Source organism: Furipterus horrens, unplaced genomic scaffold (assembly GCF_987537825.1).
Source record: "Furipterus horrens unplaced genomic scaffold, mFurHor1.1.pri manual_scaffold_2, whole genome shotgun sequence".
NCBI classification, from domain to species: Eukaryota; Metazoa; Chordata; class Mammalia; order Chiroptera; family Furipteridae; genus Furipterus; species Furipterus horrens.
Genome location: NW_028327172.1, coordinates 44,113,386 through 44,133,089, shown reverse-complemented (window position 1 = coordinate 44,133,089; position 19,704 = coordinate 44,113,386). Strand labels below are relative to the sequence as shown.

At 44.4% G+C, this 19,704-nt stretch overlaps 1 protein-coding gene and 1 pseudogene across 5 annotated transcripts in view; one reads left to right on the top strand and one right to left on the bottom strand.

The window, feature by feature from the left end:
• Positions 1-2,789: 2,789 nt before the first annotated feature.
• Positions 2,790-9,679, bottom strand: LOC150018406 (high mobility group protein B1-like 1 pseudogene; annotated as a pseudogene).
• A 274-nt stretch (positions 9,680-9,953) lies between these two features.
• The window catches only part of STIM1 (stromal interaction molecule 1), a 185,760-nt gene continuing 176,009 nt past the window's right edge, over positions 9,954-19,704 (top strand). For 2 of the 5 annotated variants that reach the window (XM_090264682.1, XM_090264698.1), the window contains exon 1: positions 9,955-10,730. In XM_090264682.1, the coding sequence (XP_090120808.1) occupies positions 10,592-10,730 (139 nt within the window). In that variant the 5' untranslated portion in view covers positions 9,955-10,591. Of the gene's footprint in view, positions 10,731-19,704 lie in introns of all 5 variants that reach the window. The other 3 variants (XM_090264692.1, XM_090264688.1, XM_090264671.1) reach the window with 2 other exon arrangements.

Here is a 19,704-nt window from a genome sequence, read left to right as displayed (position 1 = left end):
TTTTTTTGTACTAAGCCTTTGAAATCTGGTATGTGTTTTACACTTAACAGTACATCTGAATTTTGGCTAGACACATTTCAAGTGCTCAACAGTACATGTAACTAGTGAGTACTGCATGTACAGAGAAGTTAATGCCTCTACCAGATTCAGGCTGGTAAATGATTGAGTAAATGAATTCATTCCCCATGCTTCTTCTGGGGAAGCTTCCCCTGGCACCAGGCAGAATTTGGATCTCTCTTCCTTACCAGAGCACCTGGGACAATCTCTGTGGGGGAATGGAGAGCTGGAAACACAAGGGGAAAATCTGATTCCCCTCTATATCTTACTGGGAGCACATGGCTGGTGCTTGGCATTTGATGATGAAGAAAGGACTGTGAGTTTCCATAAAAGACAGGGCTCAGTGGAGGACCACGTACTAAAATGGCTTCTATGAAGTCATTCAAAATGTGTCCCAGAAAAAGATTTTTGATTTGTGTTCCTAGAGTTCCCTTCCGAGGACTTGAGGGCAGAAAAAATACTGAGGCTTTGGTCTCCCTTCCCTTCAACCAGAGTTGGTTGGCTTTTAACTGATTTATGAGTATACACTAGTGTTCTTTATAAAGAGCTCATTAACAAAAAGTTTTCTGTGAAAGATACTTGAAAATCAATTTGAGGAGCATAGTGGTAAAAGTAGGGTGCTTGTTAGGTGAGGTAGACCAAAAGACTGGATTGGCAGCATGGGATCAGATTGCATTTCCCAAGCATATGATCCTGAGCATGGTTGGCCCTGGTTTAGCTTGCTTAGGTGGGAGAGCTTGACTTGGCCTTGAAAATTTCACGATCTGGTGGGATATGTGAGTGCTACATATAAAGCTACTGGAGGACAAGTAAAGAGCCCTGGGCTAGGCTTCAGAAGACCTGAAGTCTAGTCTTGGCTCAGCCAGACTGGCTAGTGAAAATTTAGGTTAGGCCTCACCCTTCCCTGGGTCTAAGACTCCTTCACTGGAAAACAAGGGGTTGAACCAGATGATACCTTTGAGTTCTGACCTTCTGTGATACACTCTTCAGAATAATAATTAAGTAATTAAGGTTTATGCATGTGGCATATTGCTCATAGTTCCTTCATACTACAATATTTAGGGCATCTTGTTTTGTGCTCTAGTTAATTGTATCTGTGCCTAATGTCTGCCTTCCTCACTGACTGTTAAGTCCCTTGAGGTTGTGTCTGATTCATCCCTGTGTCCACCCATTGGTCCTGGCACAGGCAGGCCGGTATACACATTTGCCTTTAGTATATGTTTGTGGAATTAAATTGCTTTAATAAAGCACTAACATGTATAAAACCATCAGAGCCAGGTGACTTGAAGCTACTTTTATGGCACAGATATCAGAAGGACCAATAAGGTCAGAGGAGAGGGAGACAGGTAGATAGGTGAGGCTGTCTGCAAAGGCTTCTTGGAAAGGGAGGAGATGGGGCTGAAGAGGGTAGGAAGAGGGTACAACACCTGAAGGGCTGTTTCTTCTTCCTGCTCTCTCACTTGCTTTCTCTGAATAAGTGGATTCTTGGTAGGTGGGATAGGTTTGTGCTCACAAGCAGCTGAGAGACAAGGACACCAAGCTGGGACATTTAGAAATGAGAAAACATATGAAAGCACTTGGTGGGGCTAAAATAGAGAGATCACAGACAGGTTCTGGAGCTGAGCAGTCCAGCATTCAACTTACGGTTGTGGCCTTTGACAAGTCATATGACCTCTCTCATTTATCCTTGAACACATAGTTATTGAAAACCTTTTCTGGGTCAGGTATAGTGTCACACCAATGATGCAGTGGTAAAAACATAGACAAATCACTATCTTAATATAACTAGCAAGAAAGAGAGTTCCTTTTTTTCCTAATAAAAATTAGTATTTACTGAGAAGCATTCAGAATGTCAACAAAACAGCTGCAACTTTTTTTAAATTACAGAGCGGTATTCAGTTAACAGAACAACAATTATTTTGTATAAGCTGCATCAGAGAGAAATAAAGATGAAAAAACTACCATCCCATATATAACTAATTTGTGCTGTGCACCAAGAACGTGCTTTAAATTTCCGTTCCAGTTTACAGCCCCCATTCTGTACCAGGCAAAGTTAGTGGCTATTGAAAATAACACCAGGACAAGGCTATCTAAAGACACATTTGGTAATGTGTTAACTATACCAGAAAAAGCACAGCTGCCTTGGCCAGGCGGCTAAGTTAGTTGGAGTGTCATCCCATACACCAGAAGGCAGCAGGTTTGAGTCCTGGGCAGGGCACATATTGCCCCTATGTTGCAGGTTTGGTCTCCGGTTGGGGCACGTACAACTGATCAATGTTTTTCACATCGATGTTGCTCTCTTTCTCTCCTTTCTTTTTTCTCTAAAATCAATTTTTAAAAATTCCTCATCCTGACTCATGTGGCTCAGTGATTTGGGGATAGTCCCCCAAACTGAAAGGTTGCCAGTTTGATTCACAGTCAGGGCACATGCCTGAGTGGTGGGCCAGATCCCTGGTTGGGGGCTTGTGAGATGCAACCAATCATGTTTTTCTCTCTCTCTTTCTCCCTCCCTCCCCCCTTCTTTAAAAATAAATAAGTAAAATCTTAAAAACAAAAACAAAACGTATCCTCAGATGAGGATTTTAAAAATTAAAAAAAGAAACTGTATAGTTTAAAAACAAATCTTACACACCCTTATTTTTCAGTTTTTTTCTCTAAAAGGAGTGATTTGTGTACAGGGGTGAGGAGAGGGTTAAATGCTTTATAGACAAGAAAAAACTGCTAGAACCAATTTATTCATCACTGTCATCTTCATCTTCCCCTCTTCTTCTTCATCTTCCTCATCTTCCTTCTTTTTCCAGCCTTGACAACTGCCACCCCCACCCCCCGCCTTTTTTTTTGCCACATCAGGCTTTCCTTTAGCTTGGTATTCAGCAGTATCTTTTTCGTACTTCTTCAGCTTAGCAGCCTTTTTTTCATAAGCCTGCCTGTCACCTGCAGCAGAGTTATCCCCCATCTCTCTTAGCTTCTTTGCAAGGTCACCAATAGATAGGCCAGAATACTCTCCTTTGACTTTTGGGTGATACTCAGAACAAAACAAGAAAAAGGCTGAAGGAGGCCTCTTGGAAACATTGGGATACTTAAAGTTCTTTTTTGCTTCCCCTTTAGGAGGGATATGAGTTTTCATTTCTCTTTCACAGTGGGCCTTGTCCACAGCCTTTACCATGTCTTCAAGTTTTCCTTTCTCTTTAGCAGACATGGTCTTCCACCTCTCTAAGCACTTCTTAGAAAACTCTTTAAGAAGTTGACTGAAGCATCTAGGTACTTCTTGTGCTTCTCCTGACAAATTTGCACAAAGAAAGCATATGATGACACTTTGCCTCTTAGCTTCGTAGCCAAGTTCTTGGTCACAGTTCTTAGGATCTCCTTGGCTCATGTTTAATTATTTCTCCTCAGCAAGCACAGAGTCGCTTGCATCCATCCACTTGCATTTACTCCGGCACTGTCTCTATGGGGCTCCATGTACTACAGTCGTTGTGAAAACAGGAGCCAGATGCCAGGGAGATAGATCTTAAACAGGAATCATACAAAAGTATAAGAGCATATAACAGAGCCATTTAGTTTCAATTTAAAGTGGGAATGACATACTGTTTGCTTTGTGGGATTGTGAGGATTAAATGAGATAATATAAGCATCTAGCAGATTGCCCAGGGTACAACAAATGAACATTAGTGAATTTCTCCATATGCCCATGGTGTTTGCAGGTTCTTTCCTCTGACCAAGTCTTCCCTGTTTCTCAAGATCAAGATGATAAAGGTGACTCAGTTCCCCTAAAAAAGCAGGGTGGAGAAAGAGGAGTAAAGAGAAGAGCCCTGAACTGATCTTACCCCTGCCTGGGTAGCTTCTGAATGGGTCTTTCCAGCCTAATCCTCACTGAATTCCAGCTCGTTTAGCTCACCAGTGGTCCATAAGAATCTTCTGCTCAATCCCAGTCCCAGCGTCTTCAGGATAACCCTTAAATCAGAGTCCTCCTTTGTCTCTGATGTGGCTCTAGTGACTCAGCTTTCTTGGGACTCCTCTATATTCCCTGCTCTTCCCTCTCTGTCTGCCTGAGGAGTGGAAGCAGGAGTCTCCCCTTCGTTGCTACTTCTAAAGACAGCCTGATGTCCCATTTTGTGACATGGGAAGGTGATGGGCAAGACAGGAGATGGCACAGAGAAGGAACAAGGGAAGTGACAAATGAAACGAAGTTCTAGACTAGCATTCTCGGATCCATTGTTCTGATTCCCTCTGAGGAACTAACTGAATAGGGGGAGGGGGAACCAAGGGCTTGCCCTATCCTCCAGGAGGGTCCCTTCTCCCAAGCAGGCAGAACAATAGCTGTCCTATTTGTCTCTGGGACACCTTTGCACCTTTGAGGTTCTCCAAACTTGGTGGTACCCAGATCACCTGGCACAATCCCCTCTGGGAAATTCCTTCTTTAGCCCTGGTGTGTTCAGGAGCAACTCAATTTGCACAGAGTCACATATATGAAGTCACTTATATGAGGTCTATCCAGAAAGTATTCAGCCATATAGTATGAAAAATAGAGACATTTATTGAAGAAGAGACAAGATACAAGAAACATTGTACATGGTACAATGATGTCTCAGTTCTGTTCTAAGGAGGCAACTTGGGATCTCACACAGTTCTCCCAATCGCCATCAGCTGCCCCATCATATTTTCCTGAATTTCATCGATAGTCTCAAATCTCTTCTCCTTCAAAGGTGATTTTAGTTTTGGGAAAAGCCAGAAGTTACAGGGTGCCAAATCTGGGCTGTTGGGGGGCTGAGTCACCTGGGTGATTTGATGTTTCACCAAAAAACTCTTCACGGGATATGATGATGAGTAGGCACACTGTCATGATGAAGCTCCCAGTCACCAGTTGCCCATAGCTGCAGCCTTCTGAATCATCTGAATAGTTTCTGTGCAGGAATGTTCAAGCTTAATGCAAAATCTGATGCAGATTCTTTGCTCTACTTGCTCAGTTATTTTGCATGTGATGACCATACAGTACACATGCTCATTTAATGGTATCTACTGCCCCCACTGACTAGTCCAGTCTAGTCCACCCTCCTTGGCTGCCAGGTTACATTGATGTCAGGTACAAACCATTCCTGTTACATTAACAATGGCTGGACTTTTTCTGGACAGACCTCATATATGAGAGTAATTGCATATATATGTAGAGAAGTAGATAGGTAGATAGCTAGATAACTAGATAGATATCTCCTAAATACCGAGCTCTTTGAGGGTAGGAACTGGGTTGTTATGAATAAGTGCACAGTAGATGTTAAATTAGTGAGTGAACATTGGCAGTATAATTCTAGAACTGATTCTAACAGGGCAGATGATTCTCTTTGTGAAACTATTCAGCCAGACACCGGCAGTTTGTCAGTGATAGCTGTACTTGCTATGTTAGAACACCAGGGAGCTCCACTGATAACACAGCCCAGATTCAGGGATTCCTAAAATTTTCTGAGCCAGAAATTTAGGACTCTATTACACTTCTGCTGAAGATTCTCTCACTTTCCAAATGAAAGCTATTGGTATCCAGAAACCCTGTGGGGTAGAGGAAGGCCAGCTAGGCTGCTGTACAGAACACATATCATTCATTCATTCACTGTTATTAAGTACCAAGTCTGTACCAGGTGAAGTCCTAGCCTGGGAGAATATAAAGATACAGTAAATAAAATGCAGTCCTTGATGAGCTCAAGGTCTAAACTGGAAAACAGATACTTATTAGATAATAATAATCCAGTTATATAAGTACTCTAAGGTGTAGCAGAGACAGGGAAAGTCAAGGAAGGTGCCAAAGGAAGGAGGATTGACTTTTGGTCTGGGTCTTTTTTAAAGGAATCATAACTTTTGGCTTATGCTAGGCTGTCATCATTGGTCAAAGCATGGAGGCTGTTATTTCATTTGAGCTGAGGCTTGAAAGACGAAGAGGAAATCCAAAAAGAGAAAGAGAGCTTGATGTGGTTGCCACTTCATCTCCTCAGCCTCAGTTTCTTCATCTATAAAATGAGTATAGTCTTTGTCTTATCTAGCAGAGTTCTTGTGAGGGAGGAGATGAAATAACAGCTATGAAAGCTCTTGAAAATGATGAAATAGTGACATGAGGATTGTTTATCCAATTTGATTAAAGCAACTTCTGCAGATTATCTATTAGGAGCAAAGCTCTAGGAGTGAGTTAAGGGAGATAAACCTAGCACATAGTAATGGCTTGGTGTATAGGTTTTAAAAAGACAGAGAGATGAAAAATAAAAAGCTCTCTTCTTGCAGAGCTATGCTCACATGAGGATCCAGCACAGAGGCTATTGACGTGAGAGTCACAGATTCTGATCCAGGAAGATCCAGGAGGTTTCAGGATGGTCCTATCTTATAGAATAGCAAAGCTGAATTAGATCAACAATTGAGGACCTACTCCTCCTATGGTTGGGGAGACTGAGATCCAGAGGAGAACTGGTTTTTCTGTTGTCACATCATGATTTTGGAGGCAGAGAGAAGACCAGAATGTTATTCTTGTTGTCCAGACCATGGCTTTGGCCCTCAGACACTATTTATTTTTGATAGTGGTAGAATACAAATAACATTAAAATTTATCATTTTAACCATTTTAAGTGTACAGTTTAGTCACGTTTTGTGCATTCACATTGTTCGGAACCTATCTTCAGAACTCTTTTCATCTTGCAAAACTGAGCTATATCCATTTAAAAATTCCCTGGGCTCTTCTGCCCCCAGCTCCTGGCAACCATTCTCCTGCTTTCTATCTCTGTGAATTTTACTACTCTCAATATCTCATATAAGTAGAATCATAAAGTACTTGTCTTTTGTGACTGGCTTATTTCATTTAGCATAATGTCCTCAATGTTCATTTGTATAATACTGTGGCATGTAGAATTTCCCTATTTTTAATTTTTTAATTTTTTATACTCATCGAAGGACATGTTCATTGATTTTAGAGAGAGGATAAGGTAGGGGGAGAAAGAGGAAGAGGAACATCAACATGAGAGAGAAACATGGATCGGTTGGTTGCCTCTCGTTCCAAGTAGGGACGGAACCAGAAACCTAGGCGTGTGTCCTGACTGGGAATCGAACACATGACCTTTTGGCTTATGGGACAATGTTCCAACCAACTGAGGCACACCAGCAAAGGCCTCCTTTTTTTTATGGCTGAATAATATTCCATTGTATGTGTATACCATATTTTAAAAATCCATTCATCTGTCCATGGACACTTGGGTTGCTTCCACCTCTTGGCTATTGTGAATAGTTTATAGTTACTCTGAACATGGGTGTACAAATATCTCTTTGAGACCCTGCTTTCAATTTTGGGGGTTACATACCCGGAAGTGGAATAACTGGATGATATGGTAATTGTATTTTTCGTTTCTAGATGCCACTTTAGGCTCACAGGAAATGCAACAGTCTATAAAAGATTCACGGTCTTGGTGTGAAATGGTAACAGATCTTTCTTTACCTCCTGCCTCCAAGATCTAGGCCCTTTGTACCAAATTGGTTATGTACCCATACCCCCAAAGGAATTATGTGGTAGCTAAGAGAAATGGTGCAATTGGGTTTAAAGGAAGTTGCATTAAGCATGCTTTGCTTTCCTTTATTCTTGTGTGTTCTCTTAGACAAATGAGTGAACAGGCAGATGGGTTGGCTTACATAGAAATGACAGACTAGCAGTCTGAGTGTTTAAAGATGCAGATGTGTTTTGTGTGGCCTATACAGGATTTTACACTTTTAAAAATTAGTTGCTAATACTAACAGAAGGTATGTTATACAAAATTCCAGTTTTTCATTTTCTCTTAAGGGTGATCCAGCAATACTGAGTCTACCTTCCTGCTTACTCTCCCATGTGCCATGCTCCCCACAACTCCCTATTATTTTCATCTACTCTCAATTGCGTTACCTATCTGCCTGCTTTTCCGTTTGAATTTAAGACCCTGGCTCAGACCATAGGTCTACTAGAACCTAGGTCAGGAGCTCATCTTTTGTTCTGGCCAGTTTCCCAGTACAGACTCGTTACCTAATAAATATTTGAATGATCACATGAATTAACTCATGTCAACTTATTATGTGCAAGGTCTATGAATGGATCTTTTTCTTAGAGATGAATAAGGCACAGCCCTTGACTTTTGAAAACTCACAATCCTATGGGGTTGGGGGAGGCAGACATGTGTATGGTCCAATTCTGGATTAGAGGGGGTGGTCAGAGTTTAGAGTTTCTGAAGAGGATACCTTGAACTCTAGAAGAATGAGGACCTAGCCAGGTTGCTCAGTTGGTTAGAGCATCCTCCCCATTCACCAAGATTGTGGGTTCAATCTGGGGTCAGGGCACAGACATGTAAGAAGCAACCAATGAATGCATAAACAGGTGGAATGACAAATCGATATTTCTCTTTCTCTCCCTTTTTCTCTCTCTCTCTAATAAAATTTTTTTTTTTAAAGTAGGGAAGGAGCTGGGGGTTGGGGGTAGTGTTTCAGACAGATGCAACAGCAGATACAAATGACTAAGATTCTGTGTGTTTCAGGAACTTAAAGAAGGTCAGTGTGACTGGAGCTTAACAAGAGTGGGGAATATGGTAGTAGATGACGTTAGATGTATATTTTTATATTAACAGCCTAACCCTTAAGCCAGGCAGCTGTTGGGCAAATCCGTGTTCCCGGTTTGGAGGCCTTGCTCAGAACAGGTTAGCACACTGTCAGTCAGAGGAGCGACTGGGCCTAATTCCTTCCCCTGCCTCTGGTGCCAAGGACAGGGTAGGGCACAGAGCAGGTTTCAGTAAACATTTGCTGACGGTATACTTGAGAAGAGAACAGGAAGTGCAGGCTCTGTTGAAGGAGGCCCAGGCGCGGCTCTCCCTTTACTAGGGCGCACATTCTCAAGTCACTAACACCTGCAAGTGACACAGAGAGCTGGCAGTGTGTGATGTGGGAAAGAACCAGCCACAGGTCCTACCTGAAAAAACCTCAAAGGGGAGGGGATTTGAGAGGCAGGTAGGAAAACAGGCTGTCAAAGTAAGGGAAGGCATCCCACTTAGCTCGGATGAGTAGGGAAGGGGGGGCTCTGGAAGGCACATTGGATCCTTTAGCCGAGACTTAAGGGATGTGTAGGGCAATTTTACCATTAGTGGTTTGGACTTTTTGTTTTCTGGCATAATTTCCTCTGAAAACACTGGCAGTACCTAATGGGCCTCCCCTGGGTGGGTCTGCGCTTCGCTCCCCAACCCTCTGCAAAGGGGCAGGGCCTTCCAGGAGCTCTGGTTCTGTCGGCAGCACCCACATTTCCCGCCAGGGGCCGCTGCACACGGGTGACGAAGCTCGCGGGCTCCTAAACCGCAGAAAGGCGAAAGCGGAGTGGTTGCGAGGCGCGTCGGGGGGCGGGGCCTAGAAAGCCGGCTCCGAGTGGGGGTTGGGAGCGCACCCCGGGCCGAGCCCGGTAAGGCCGTTGTTGCCTGAAGGAACCCGGGCAGGCAGTCTTTGTGCCACGGGCCTCTGTCCAGTCTGGTCTAAAGCTGAGGCTTGTAGAGTAGCACTGAGGCCCGGAGATCCGGGAAGGGCAGCTACTGCCGTTTTCGCCGCTGCCGCCGCAGGCCTGGGTTACCTGAGCGACTGCGTGTCGGGGGCCCATCCGCCTGTTTGCGGGCAGTTAGCGCTGGAGAGACTCGTGAGGGAAAGGGAGACCGGGACCCGACTCTTCGCGCGGGAGAAGTGTCCTAACGGAGACTAACGCGGGGAGGGAGCCTGGAGAGCCCGCTGGGGGCTGGGGGCACCCAGCAGCTGCCTCCAACAGGTTATTCCCGGATAAACCCGGCGCTGGGGCGGGCCTGGGCTTCGCAGGGGGCCGGGCGGCGCGGGGCGGGCCTGTGGGAGAGCACGCCCCCACCCGCCCCAGGCCCGCCCCAGCACCGCCCGCCCGGGAGCCGCTGTCCCGGGCCTGGCCCGTGCGCGTCCGCCTGCTGAACCTGGGCACAGCCGAACGCCTAGGCACGGGACTGGGCGGGGGCACTGACCTCGGCCTAGGAGGCCTGGGATCCTGGAGCCGCCCGCGCCCGCGGGGGCCTGCGAGTCGCACGCCCCTCCCGGAGTCTGCTGCTCTCCCTTCCTTCTACGGCGGGGCGAGGCCAGGTGCCCCCTTCTTCCCCTCTTCTCTCCCTGCTCCAGTCCCCTGCTCCAGGGAGATTCTGTCCGTCCGTCCCCTTTCTCAGGGGTGTAGCCGGCTGCGGAACTGACAGCGGCCCCGTAGCCACCCTGTTCAAACTCTCCGGAAGCGGCCCGAGCAAACTGGGCGCTCAGGCCGTCCCAACTCCAGCGGACCCACTGTTGGACCGGAGGCGATAGCCCTCCTCCCGATCCCAAACTTGGAGCATTTGACCTTTGGCTGTCGGAGGAGGCAGGCCCTCGAGTGCCTGGACAGCTGCGGCGCCTTGAGGGCATCTTGCCTGAGGTTCTAGGACCGACGGCTGCACTCCCAGCCTCCTGGCTTTGCATCTGGGATCCCGAGGTGTCCTCATCAGGCGCATGCTGACTGAGACCTGGAGTCATGGATGTGTGTGCCCGTCTTGCCCTGTGGCTCCTCTGGGGGCTCCTCCTGCATCATGGCAAGAGCCTCAGCCATAGCCACAGCGAGAAGGCGACAGGAGCCGGCTCAGGGACCAATAATGAGGAGTCCACTGAAGCAGGTAAGGCCTTGCCACCAGCTGGACGGGGCTGGGGGCTTTGGCTGAGAACCGAGTTGTCCAAATGGGCAAGTTGAATCCTAGTTTTCTACATGTGCCGTTGATGGAGGATCCACACATTGCACTGCCTGTTCCCAGTAGTCCAAGGAGTTCTTTCTGGTCAGGAGCTATGGCTAATGTTTCTGTGTCTTCAACAACTTCCCACATTCCTCCTCCATATGTCTTTCGTTGGCAGTGAGGAGAGGGCTGCTTTTGGGCCACCTTGGCCTTTCAGATCAGCAAGCCAAGACCCCTTTTCAGGACTACTTTTCTGGAAGAATGGCCTGGGTAGATGATCTGTCCATTGCTGTTGGCCAGTTTCAGCACTTGGCAACTTAGGGAGGTTGAGGCTACATGGGTTGGGCAGGGAAAGTAAGGGCTGGGCCAACTCCACTGGTGTGTTCAGGTGTGCCTTTCTATTTCAACAAGGGTGGGAATCCTAGTCCCTCCCTTCTCTTAGGTAATCTGCTGTCTCTTAGCTATGTCCATTTGGCATACAAGGCAATTCCTTAGATGGAATCCTGTTTACAACCAGGGAGTTAAATAGTTTTTTCTCAACATGGGCATGATGAAACTTCTGGGGCCACTTGTTGACTTATTCTGTTTCTTCTGACTGATGAGGGTAGGGATTCTATGATATTTTTGTTCAGTCCCAATTGTTCCTATGTACTCATGGAACCTTGTCAGCTAGTAGGAGCCCTGGTGTTCTGTCGCAGAAGAAAAGAGCCCTTCTAAAATTCAGTTTTTTTACACAAGGCTTAGAAGGAATTCTGTTTTCTTTTTCTATTTCTCTCACTGTATCACTATGTTCTGCCCAAAGCAATGGGCTGCAGAGTGGGGAGAGTTTATAGCTGGGTTCTTTCTGAGGTGGGCAAGCTCAAGTGAGGAGTGGCTCAATGGATGGATATCGGTTGATACAAGGAGGAAAAAGAAACAGGTCATGGTTGCTGGGAAGTTTCGTGGATGCATCCAGAAACTGGCTTTGGTGGTAGACCCTTTCTTAGGGAACCCCCTTTTAACTTTCTTGACTGGTTTGTGTGTGATTCCAGGTACCCCAAAGGCTGGGTTCCAAGTGAAGTCAACCCCCTTTTAACTTTCTTGACTGGTTTGTGTGTGATTCCAGGTACCCCAAAGGCTGGGTTCCAAGTGAAGTCAGGGTTGCCCTATGAACACGCGTGGCACCTAGTCAGTTGCTTTGAAGATAGGTCCTTATTGCATACTAATTCTGTTTCTGCATATTGTGCCTCTTTGGCCCCTGAAACATTAACGCAAAGCTTGGTTCTCACTGAGCTGTGAAGAGAAAGACTGGTAGGCAGATGTAGATCAAACTGTGTAATAGCTCTAAGGAATATCTCTGCTGTTCCAATGACATTCCTGTTTATAACTGATATGTCCTTTTTTTAACCCTAAAATATGAGTGCCTGACATAGAATGAATATTTTTTTGGAGGGGGGGGGAAGCAGAAGGTATTATGTAGTTTAGACACAAGCTAAGGGGATGAAGTTTTGAATTTAAGCATTAGCTAGCTATCAGAAATATGTGTTTATGTGTGTGTGGGGGGTGGTGGTGGTGGTGATAGGGAAAAGGCATTCCAGCATCCCTAGAACCATCCACAGGCTTGAGTTTATAGAGACAGCCCTTCACACAACATATTTCAGAGGCCTGGATGTACTGATTATACCACTTGGGCCTCCCTTTTGGTCTTTTTTTCCTTTCATTTCAGAACTTTCTGTCATCACAATAATACTGAGTCCCAGGGAGGGAAGTCCCAAAGACCCTAGCTGCTGGGAATGGCTATGGTTTGTGGAAATCTAGAGGCCCCAGCACTATTGTTCTTAGGTTTGTCTCTGACTCAGACAGGAACTCATTTTTGCAAAGAGGTGGCTCATGGAAGGCTCTGCTACAGGATTTGGGGAGAAGCTTTCTATGCTGCCAGGAACCTTGTCTTTCCAGTCCCTCTGTATCTTCAGAACACATTAGTTTTACTTGTCCTTAAAGCTGCACTTTTCTAAATCAAATTCAACATTCCCAGTCAATTTGTATGTGCTCTAAAGTTTATATTTTACAGTCACACGGCTCTTTTTTCTACAAAAGTCTCACAATAGCCCTATTAGAATATGGGGCATGTGGTATTATCCCCATGTTGATGGCTTAAGGGATTGAATCCTGTGCTCAGTCTTATAGGCAAGTCTTCTGATGCTTAGGTCCTAGATCACTTCCATTTTCTCACACCATGCCCTGTTAAAGGAGCACTAGGCTAGACCAAGAGAATGTTACTTTCCTTCTGGTGAATTAGTGACTCTAATTCAGGCCCTGGTGACTCTGTAGTAGAGAGCCAAGAAAAGGCCTGTCTTCTTTCTTCTGCAGGGGATGAGAAAATTGGATTTCTTTTTCTCTTGTTGGATGTATATGCCCATCATAAAGGCCTGTCCCTGCAGTAAAGATAGGTGCTCTGGTAGGGGGCTCTCTCACTGGGCAGTGGGGAGGCCATTCCTTTCACCTCCTGGCTCTTTGATGCCTGTACACCTAGCTATGCTAAGTCACTTTCTCAGTAAAGATTTGTGCCTGACAGTGCTACTCTGGGGCCTGCATTTCTGAAGCTGGCCTGGAACACATGCCGGGAACCTCCCTGAGAGTCTGGGCTTATTGCCTCTAGAAACTCAAAATGTTTTCTGCAGAATGTGTGTGAGAGGTCCCAGGTGAGTCTGGAGTTGTGACTTTTAGTGTTGGAGGTGGTGAGGGCTTCTAATCAGGAACTGTGGTTTGACTCAATATAGCTAGAACAGAGACTTGGAGGATAGGCATCTAGGCTGTTGGTGGAGTACAAGCTGACTTCTCAATACACCCCTGATGGAGTAGGAGGCCAAAGTCTTGCCTGCCCACCCAGCCCATTGCTGTTGCCTCCAAGGCTATAAATGGCTTGGCCATCTTGGTGGCTATGCTAATTTTAGCTGAGGGTGGCTCCCGGAACTGGACTGGGGCCAAGGGCAAGTGGGTGGGTCTTGACTGAGGCTAATATTGGGGGCTGGGGAGAGGGTCACTGTAATCCTGGGGCAGCTAGGACATCATCTGTGTCCATGCCTTAGCTTTGACAATCACCCTTAGCTAGGTTAATTTATTTAGCAAACATTGAACAGTTCTAGTTTTGTGTGCTATTTACTCAACAAATATTTGCTCTGGGCCAGGCAATACATTTGGTGTTGAGAATTTAAGGATGAACAAAAAGACAAGTTCCCTGCCCTCGTGAAGCTTACAGTCTAGTGGGAAGACAGGAAGTAAATACATAAATAAATATATTATCTTGTAATAAGTGCTGGGGAAGAAAACTTAAACAGTACTGTGATGAAGAGTGGGAGGAGGACAGAGACCCAGCTAGAGTGGGACCCAATGCCTATTAAGACATTAATAACATCAACAATAATAGCAACTAACCTTTTATAGTGCTTACTTGTTGTGGGCACTATTCCAGACATTTTATTCCACTTAATTCTTCCAGTCATCTTGTGTGCTAGGTATTAGCCCCATTTTATAGGTGAGGAAATGGAATCATAGATAGGTTAAGTAACTTGCCAACTTGCCTGAGGTTATACAATATTAGGGAGTAGAGCCAGAATTTGAACCCCGGCAGTCTGACTCTTCTCCCTTACCTCCCAGCCAACGTTTTCTCTCAAAACTGTGATAAACGTTGTATTGCATATACATACAGCAGGCTGCAGGAAGCCGGGAGGAATAAGTGACTAACGCTGCCTGGGAGAGCTGGGGGAGGCTTTTCAGTTTCCCTCATAATTTTTCTCAGATCTTGGGGAGATAAAAAGTTGTTGCCTAATTCAAAAGTTAAGAGGTGGAAACATCAGTTAGTTCAACCCAGTATATATATATTTTGATGTCCAGAGAGGCATCAAACAGAAGTTCCACCTGGGTTACTGGTAGAACTAGACTAAGTTATTTAAGTCAGAACCCTGACTTAACTGGTTAATCAATCCACAAGTCTATAATGAGGGCTTACTGATTGCTTTGCACTGTGGAAGGAATTTAGGGCTACCAAAGAAGTCTTAAGTCTGGGGGTTAGGATGCAGATATAGGATATATATTTAGAGACTATTAATTAGAACATAATGCACAGGCTTAATGAAGTACAAAACCAGGTACTGTAGAGAGTGTAGGCTGAGGATTAAGGGAGCTCTTTGTGTGGGCTGGGCTGGGCTGGACTACTGTGGCTAGGGAGGGGAGGGCTTCCTGGAAGGAGGAGTAGGGTGCAGGCTGAAGAGAACCAGGAGGGAGTGGTTTGACTTAGGGAAGGTTGGAGGAAAGGGAGCGTTGGAGATGTCTGGGTCACCAGTGCAAGGACATGAGGTCTCTCTCCCTGTTCGGTGGCTGAACAGTAACTGGGCAGAGTTGCTTCATAGTTGGCCAGCTACTTTGCATGAGGGCCTGTAGACAGGAAGATTGCAGTCAAGTGTGACCTAGCGTCAGGTATAATATCTACCCTAATTTTGAAGTAATGAATGTAAACAATATTTTAAGATATCTGCAACAATCTAGTGACATGAAAATAGCTAATTTTTATTGGTGATAAAATCATAGGTACTGCTTATAATATTGTAGTCGGTTGCTTGTAATATATAATTAAAGGAAATGCTAAATTTCAGTGAGAAAATTTTGAAAAATGAAGATGTAATTTCTTTCCTATCCAAATTCACAGGTCCCCCTGAATTCTTCTGATGGGCCCCTTAGAAATGTGGAGGCTTCACATTAAGAACTCATGCTGTCTGGCAAGGAAGGGATGAGGTCCTATAGAGGGCGTGGCTTCCTATATCTACACAGGACTTGGGTTTGAGCCCCAAGGGGCCCCTCATTTCCTGCTGAGTAGCTTTGACATACATTACCGAGTGACTTCATGGGCATACTGTGGTACATTTTACTTTATGAGAAACGATTCTTCAGAAAACCCAGAAGTTCTGGCTATCAGAATTTAAGGGAAAAAGATACCAAACTGGGCCTTCCAAAGAGCTTGCTTTTTTTGTTACTACTGATAAAAAATGTTATGAAATATTTAAGATATACAACAAAGTGTAAAGGATAATACATTGAATACCCATGTGCCCACAACAGTTTAAGAAATAAAATAATAACAATACAGAGCTTTCTTCTATTACCCTCAGGACACTTTGTATAAATTTCTAATGTAATACCTAGTACATTGTAGATATTTGTTCTCTCACCAGTATAAACTCTTTGTAGAAGGGAGGAGGATTGTACTTTATTTATCTTTATTTTTCTTGTCCCCTGCCTAAAAGTTTTGTTTAGGTGTGTTGGAAAAGCTTGAATCCAGGGCCTGTCTGAATTGATCATATTTTCTCTTTCCATTAAAAAAAAAATATTTTTTATCCTCACTTGAGGACATACTTGTAGAGGGGAACGTAGAGAGGGAGGGAGATGGAGAGAAACATTGACTGGTTGCCTTTTGCACACACCCCTACCGGGTGACTCTCCTACATGTAACAACCAGGGACGAACCCGCAACCTAGTCATGTGCCCTGACTGGGAATTGAACCCACAACCTTTTGGTTTGTGGGGCGATGCTCCAACAAAGTGAGCCACACTGGCCAGGGCCATATTTTCTCTCTTGATTTCAAACTACATCATATGTCTTGGAACACATTCTGGGCTTTACCCTCAAGTTTTGGATATGTTGCTTGCCCAGGGCACTTTGTATTTCATCCAAACCCAGATCTATTTAACCCTTTTCAATCTATTATTTTATCTTCAACTTTGGGAGAAGGTAGGACTCTATTATTATACCCATTTTGAAGATTTACTTATTTACTTATTTACTTATTTTTAGAGAGAGTGGAAGGGAGGGAGACAGAGATGGAGAGAAACATCATTGTGTGAGATTACCTCCCACACGCTCCCAGCCGTGGACCTGGCTTGCAACCCAGGCATGTGCCCTTTTGGTTCCCAGGCTGGTGCTCAATCCACTGAGCCATACCAGCCAGGGCTTTTATGCCCATTTTAAAAATGAAGAATTTATATCTGAGAAGTTTGTGTTCTTGGTCATGTAACTAAAAAGTGGCAGGATCAGAACTATAACTCTGAGGATCTGTGTACCAAGCCCTTGCTGTTTTTATCAAATACATTACCTGTTAATGTGTTGCTCACTGATCTGGCCTTGAGAGCCTGTAGTCTCCATAGTATGGGGATAGCTGTGTTAACAAAGGTGTTTGAATAGTCATTCCAGTTATCTATTAAAGGTGCTGCTCTGGAGGGTGGTAGAGTCTATAATCTTACCCACCATACTATATTGTTGGAGCTACCTGTGTGTGTGCCTGCCTTCCTTGATGTGCCATAAGCTCCTCTAGGGTTAGGACAGTAAGCTCCTAGCACAAGGCTTGGCATATAGTATACTTTACATTTATAAAGTTTGTGGAAATGAAGGGTATTTATTGTTTGATTCTGATTCTACTGTAGTTTACTAAGCACTTTGTTAGAAGTTAAAAAAATATTTCCTTGGAAAGGGTTTGTAAAGTTGAAGAAATAAGCTTCATTTATTTAGAAAGTTCACTTTTTTAGAATTTCTCATTCTTTGTCATCGTTAGGAAAAATCATCCAGATCACTTTGGGTCCAAAAGTCTCACTTTACTTTGGAGGAAGTTTGTTTAGGATTTTAAAGAAACCAGACTCTTATCATTGTAGTCCTTACCAAGAGATTGCAGTTATGAGTAGATGGGAAATTGTCTAGTTCCATAAAGGACCTATGTGTAGTGGAGAGGAGAGAGTTAGGAAATGAGTGGGTGGGGCTGGATAGAAGCCTAGGTGTAAAGTGAGAATGATTGGCTTTGGTTTGCAGAAAGATCTGAGTTGGCCACAGCCATTAGACATAAATATCTGGATTTAGGGGAGCTTCAGAGGTCCAATTTCTTTCCTTATTAGCTGTGGATCTAGTGGAGGGTAAGTCATCTCATCTCTCTCAGCCTTAGTTTTTTTCATTTGTAGAAAGGGAATAACCTTAATAAATAAATTTGTAGTGAGGATCAAATGAGATAACTTATGTGGTGAAAGGGCTTTATAAGCTCCAAAGTACTGCACGATTAGGGTCCTTTCAACCTTTGCTTTTGTGTGCTGAAAAGCCTCAGTCAGAATCTGAGTGTCTACTTATAGTAACGCGTTTCTAAGGGTAGTTGCTTCTCTGAACCTGCTATAGTTCCCTTGTTTTACTTCAGGTGTACCCACCAAAGATATATAGACTCTGGGTGTGGCCAAACTAGGCTTTTAATCAAGGCCCACTCTAGGCCATAGGGAAGCTGTTGATAAGGTCTGGGTGATAGTATTTAACCTTATTTCCAGCCCATACCTTCTTCCTTTAATTGCAAGCTTGGAATATCTGACCAGATGAGCATAGTCCCCATTTATGTTGGTGCATAATAAATTATCCTAAAACTTACGGGCTTAAAATAGTAAACATTTATCATCTCACAGTTTCTGTGGGTTAGAAATCTGGGTGCCACTTAGCCGGGTGCCTCTGGCTCAGGGTTTCTCATGAGGTCACAGTAAAGCGGTTGGGCTGGTGTTGAAGGCTCACCTGGGAGAAGAGTATTTGCTTTCAAGCTAATTGATATGGTTGTATGATAGGCCCTGGTCTCTTGCCACATTTGCTTCTCCATTGGGTTCCCTCATGACATGACAGTTGGCTTCCTCCAGGACAAGTGATCCAAGAGAGAGTGAGAGGGAGTGCCCAAGATGGAAGTTACAGTCTTTTTATTACCTAATTTTGTAATTGATATGTCACAATTTCTGCCATATTCTATTTGTTAAAAGCAAATCAATAAGTCTAGCCCACTCTCAAGGTGAAGGCATTACACAAGGGCCTGAATACCAGGAGAGCGGGGATCACTGGGGACCATCTTAAAGGATGCCTGTGATATCACCCTAGGGCCATGATCTTGGGAACAATGGCTTCTAGGTGCTGTGTCCTCTTAGCTTTTCTTTGCTTGTCTCCTAGAATCTTGTAGAGTCTTTACTCCCTTTGGTATTATGTTCTCTTTGTTCATGCATGATTTCATTGCTTTGGCATGTAGAGTTGACACTGCCCTCCCTCTACTTTTTTCCTGTTTTAGGCCCAATCCTAAACTAGATTTTTATTTTAGGTTCTAGGCCTTGCCTCCAAACTCCTTGTTTGGTACCTTCAGTTTTGTAGCCCATTGTAAAGCCGTGGAGCCTTTACTCTCTCAACTGACCTTGGAGCTTTTACCACCCCAGCTTGGCTTCTGAGAGCTAGACTTATAAGTGGCATTGAAACACTGACAGGTGAGAACCTTACTCTGATGTTTTAGGCCACTGATGTTAGGTGCTAGGACTTAACATCCTAGTGTGTCAAAGCTGGAGGGATTTTTAAGGACTGTCTCTCCCAAACTCATTTTACATATGAGAGCAACAAACTTGCCCAAGGTCTTAGCCAGGTCTAGAATGTAATTTGGCTGGTTTTCATTCACATGCTGTTCTCAGTCTGTTGTGGATCCTTTCTACCCTGATGTGGCCAGTTGTTAGGGTGTCTGAGACATATGCAGAGGAGAACGAGAAAGTAATTCACAGTATTGTATTACACAGAAATTGGGCTGGGCAGAGTTGAGGGTATACAAACCCATCATCAAGTGTGGCTTCTGAGGAGATATCCCCCAGCTAGAGAGATTCTATAATGAGGCACAGAAAAAGAAGCTTAGTAATATCTGTGGCATATGGTGATTAATATCTGCATTCTGTACCATTCTCTTGGCAATCTCAGTTCAGAGCAAGGAGAGATCCCTGTTTGTTTGGATGTACAGAGTAGGCTTCCTGAAGGAGGTAGGTCAGAGTGTAGGTCAGTATGTTTCACCATTGTTTGGCTCAGCTGGTTGCATTATGTATGGACTTGGGGCCTCCATAAGTGGAGTAAATATAT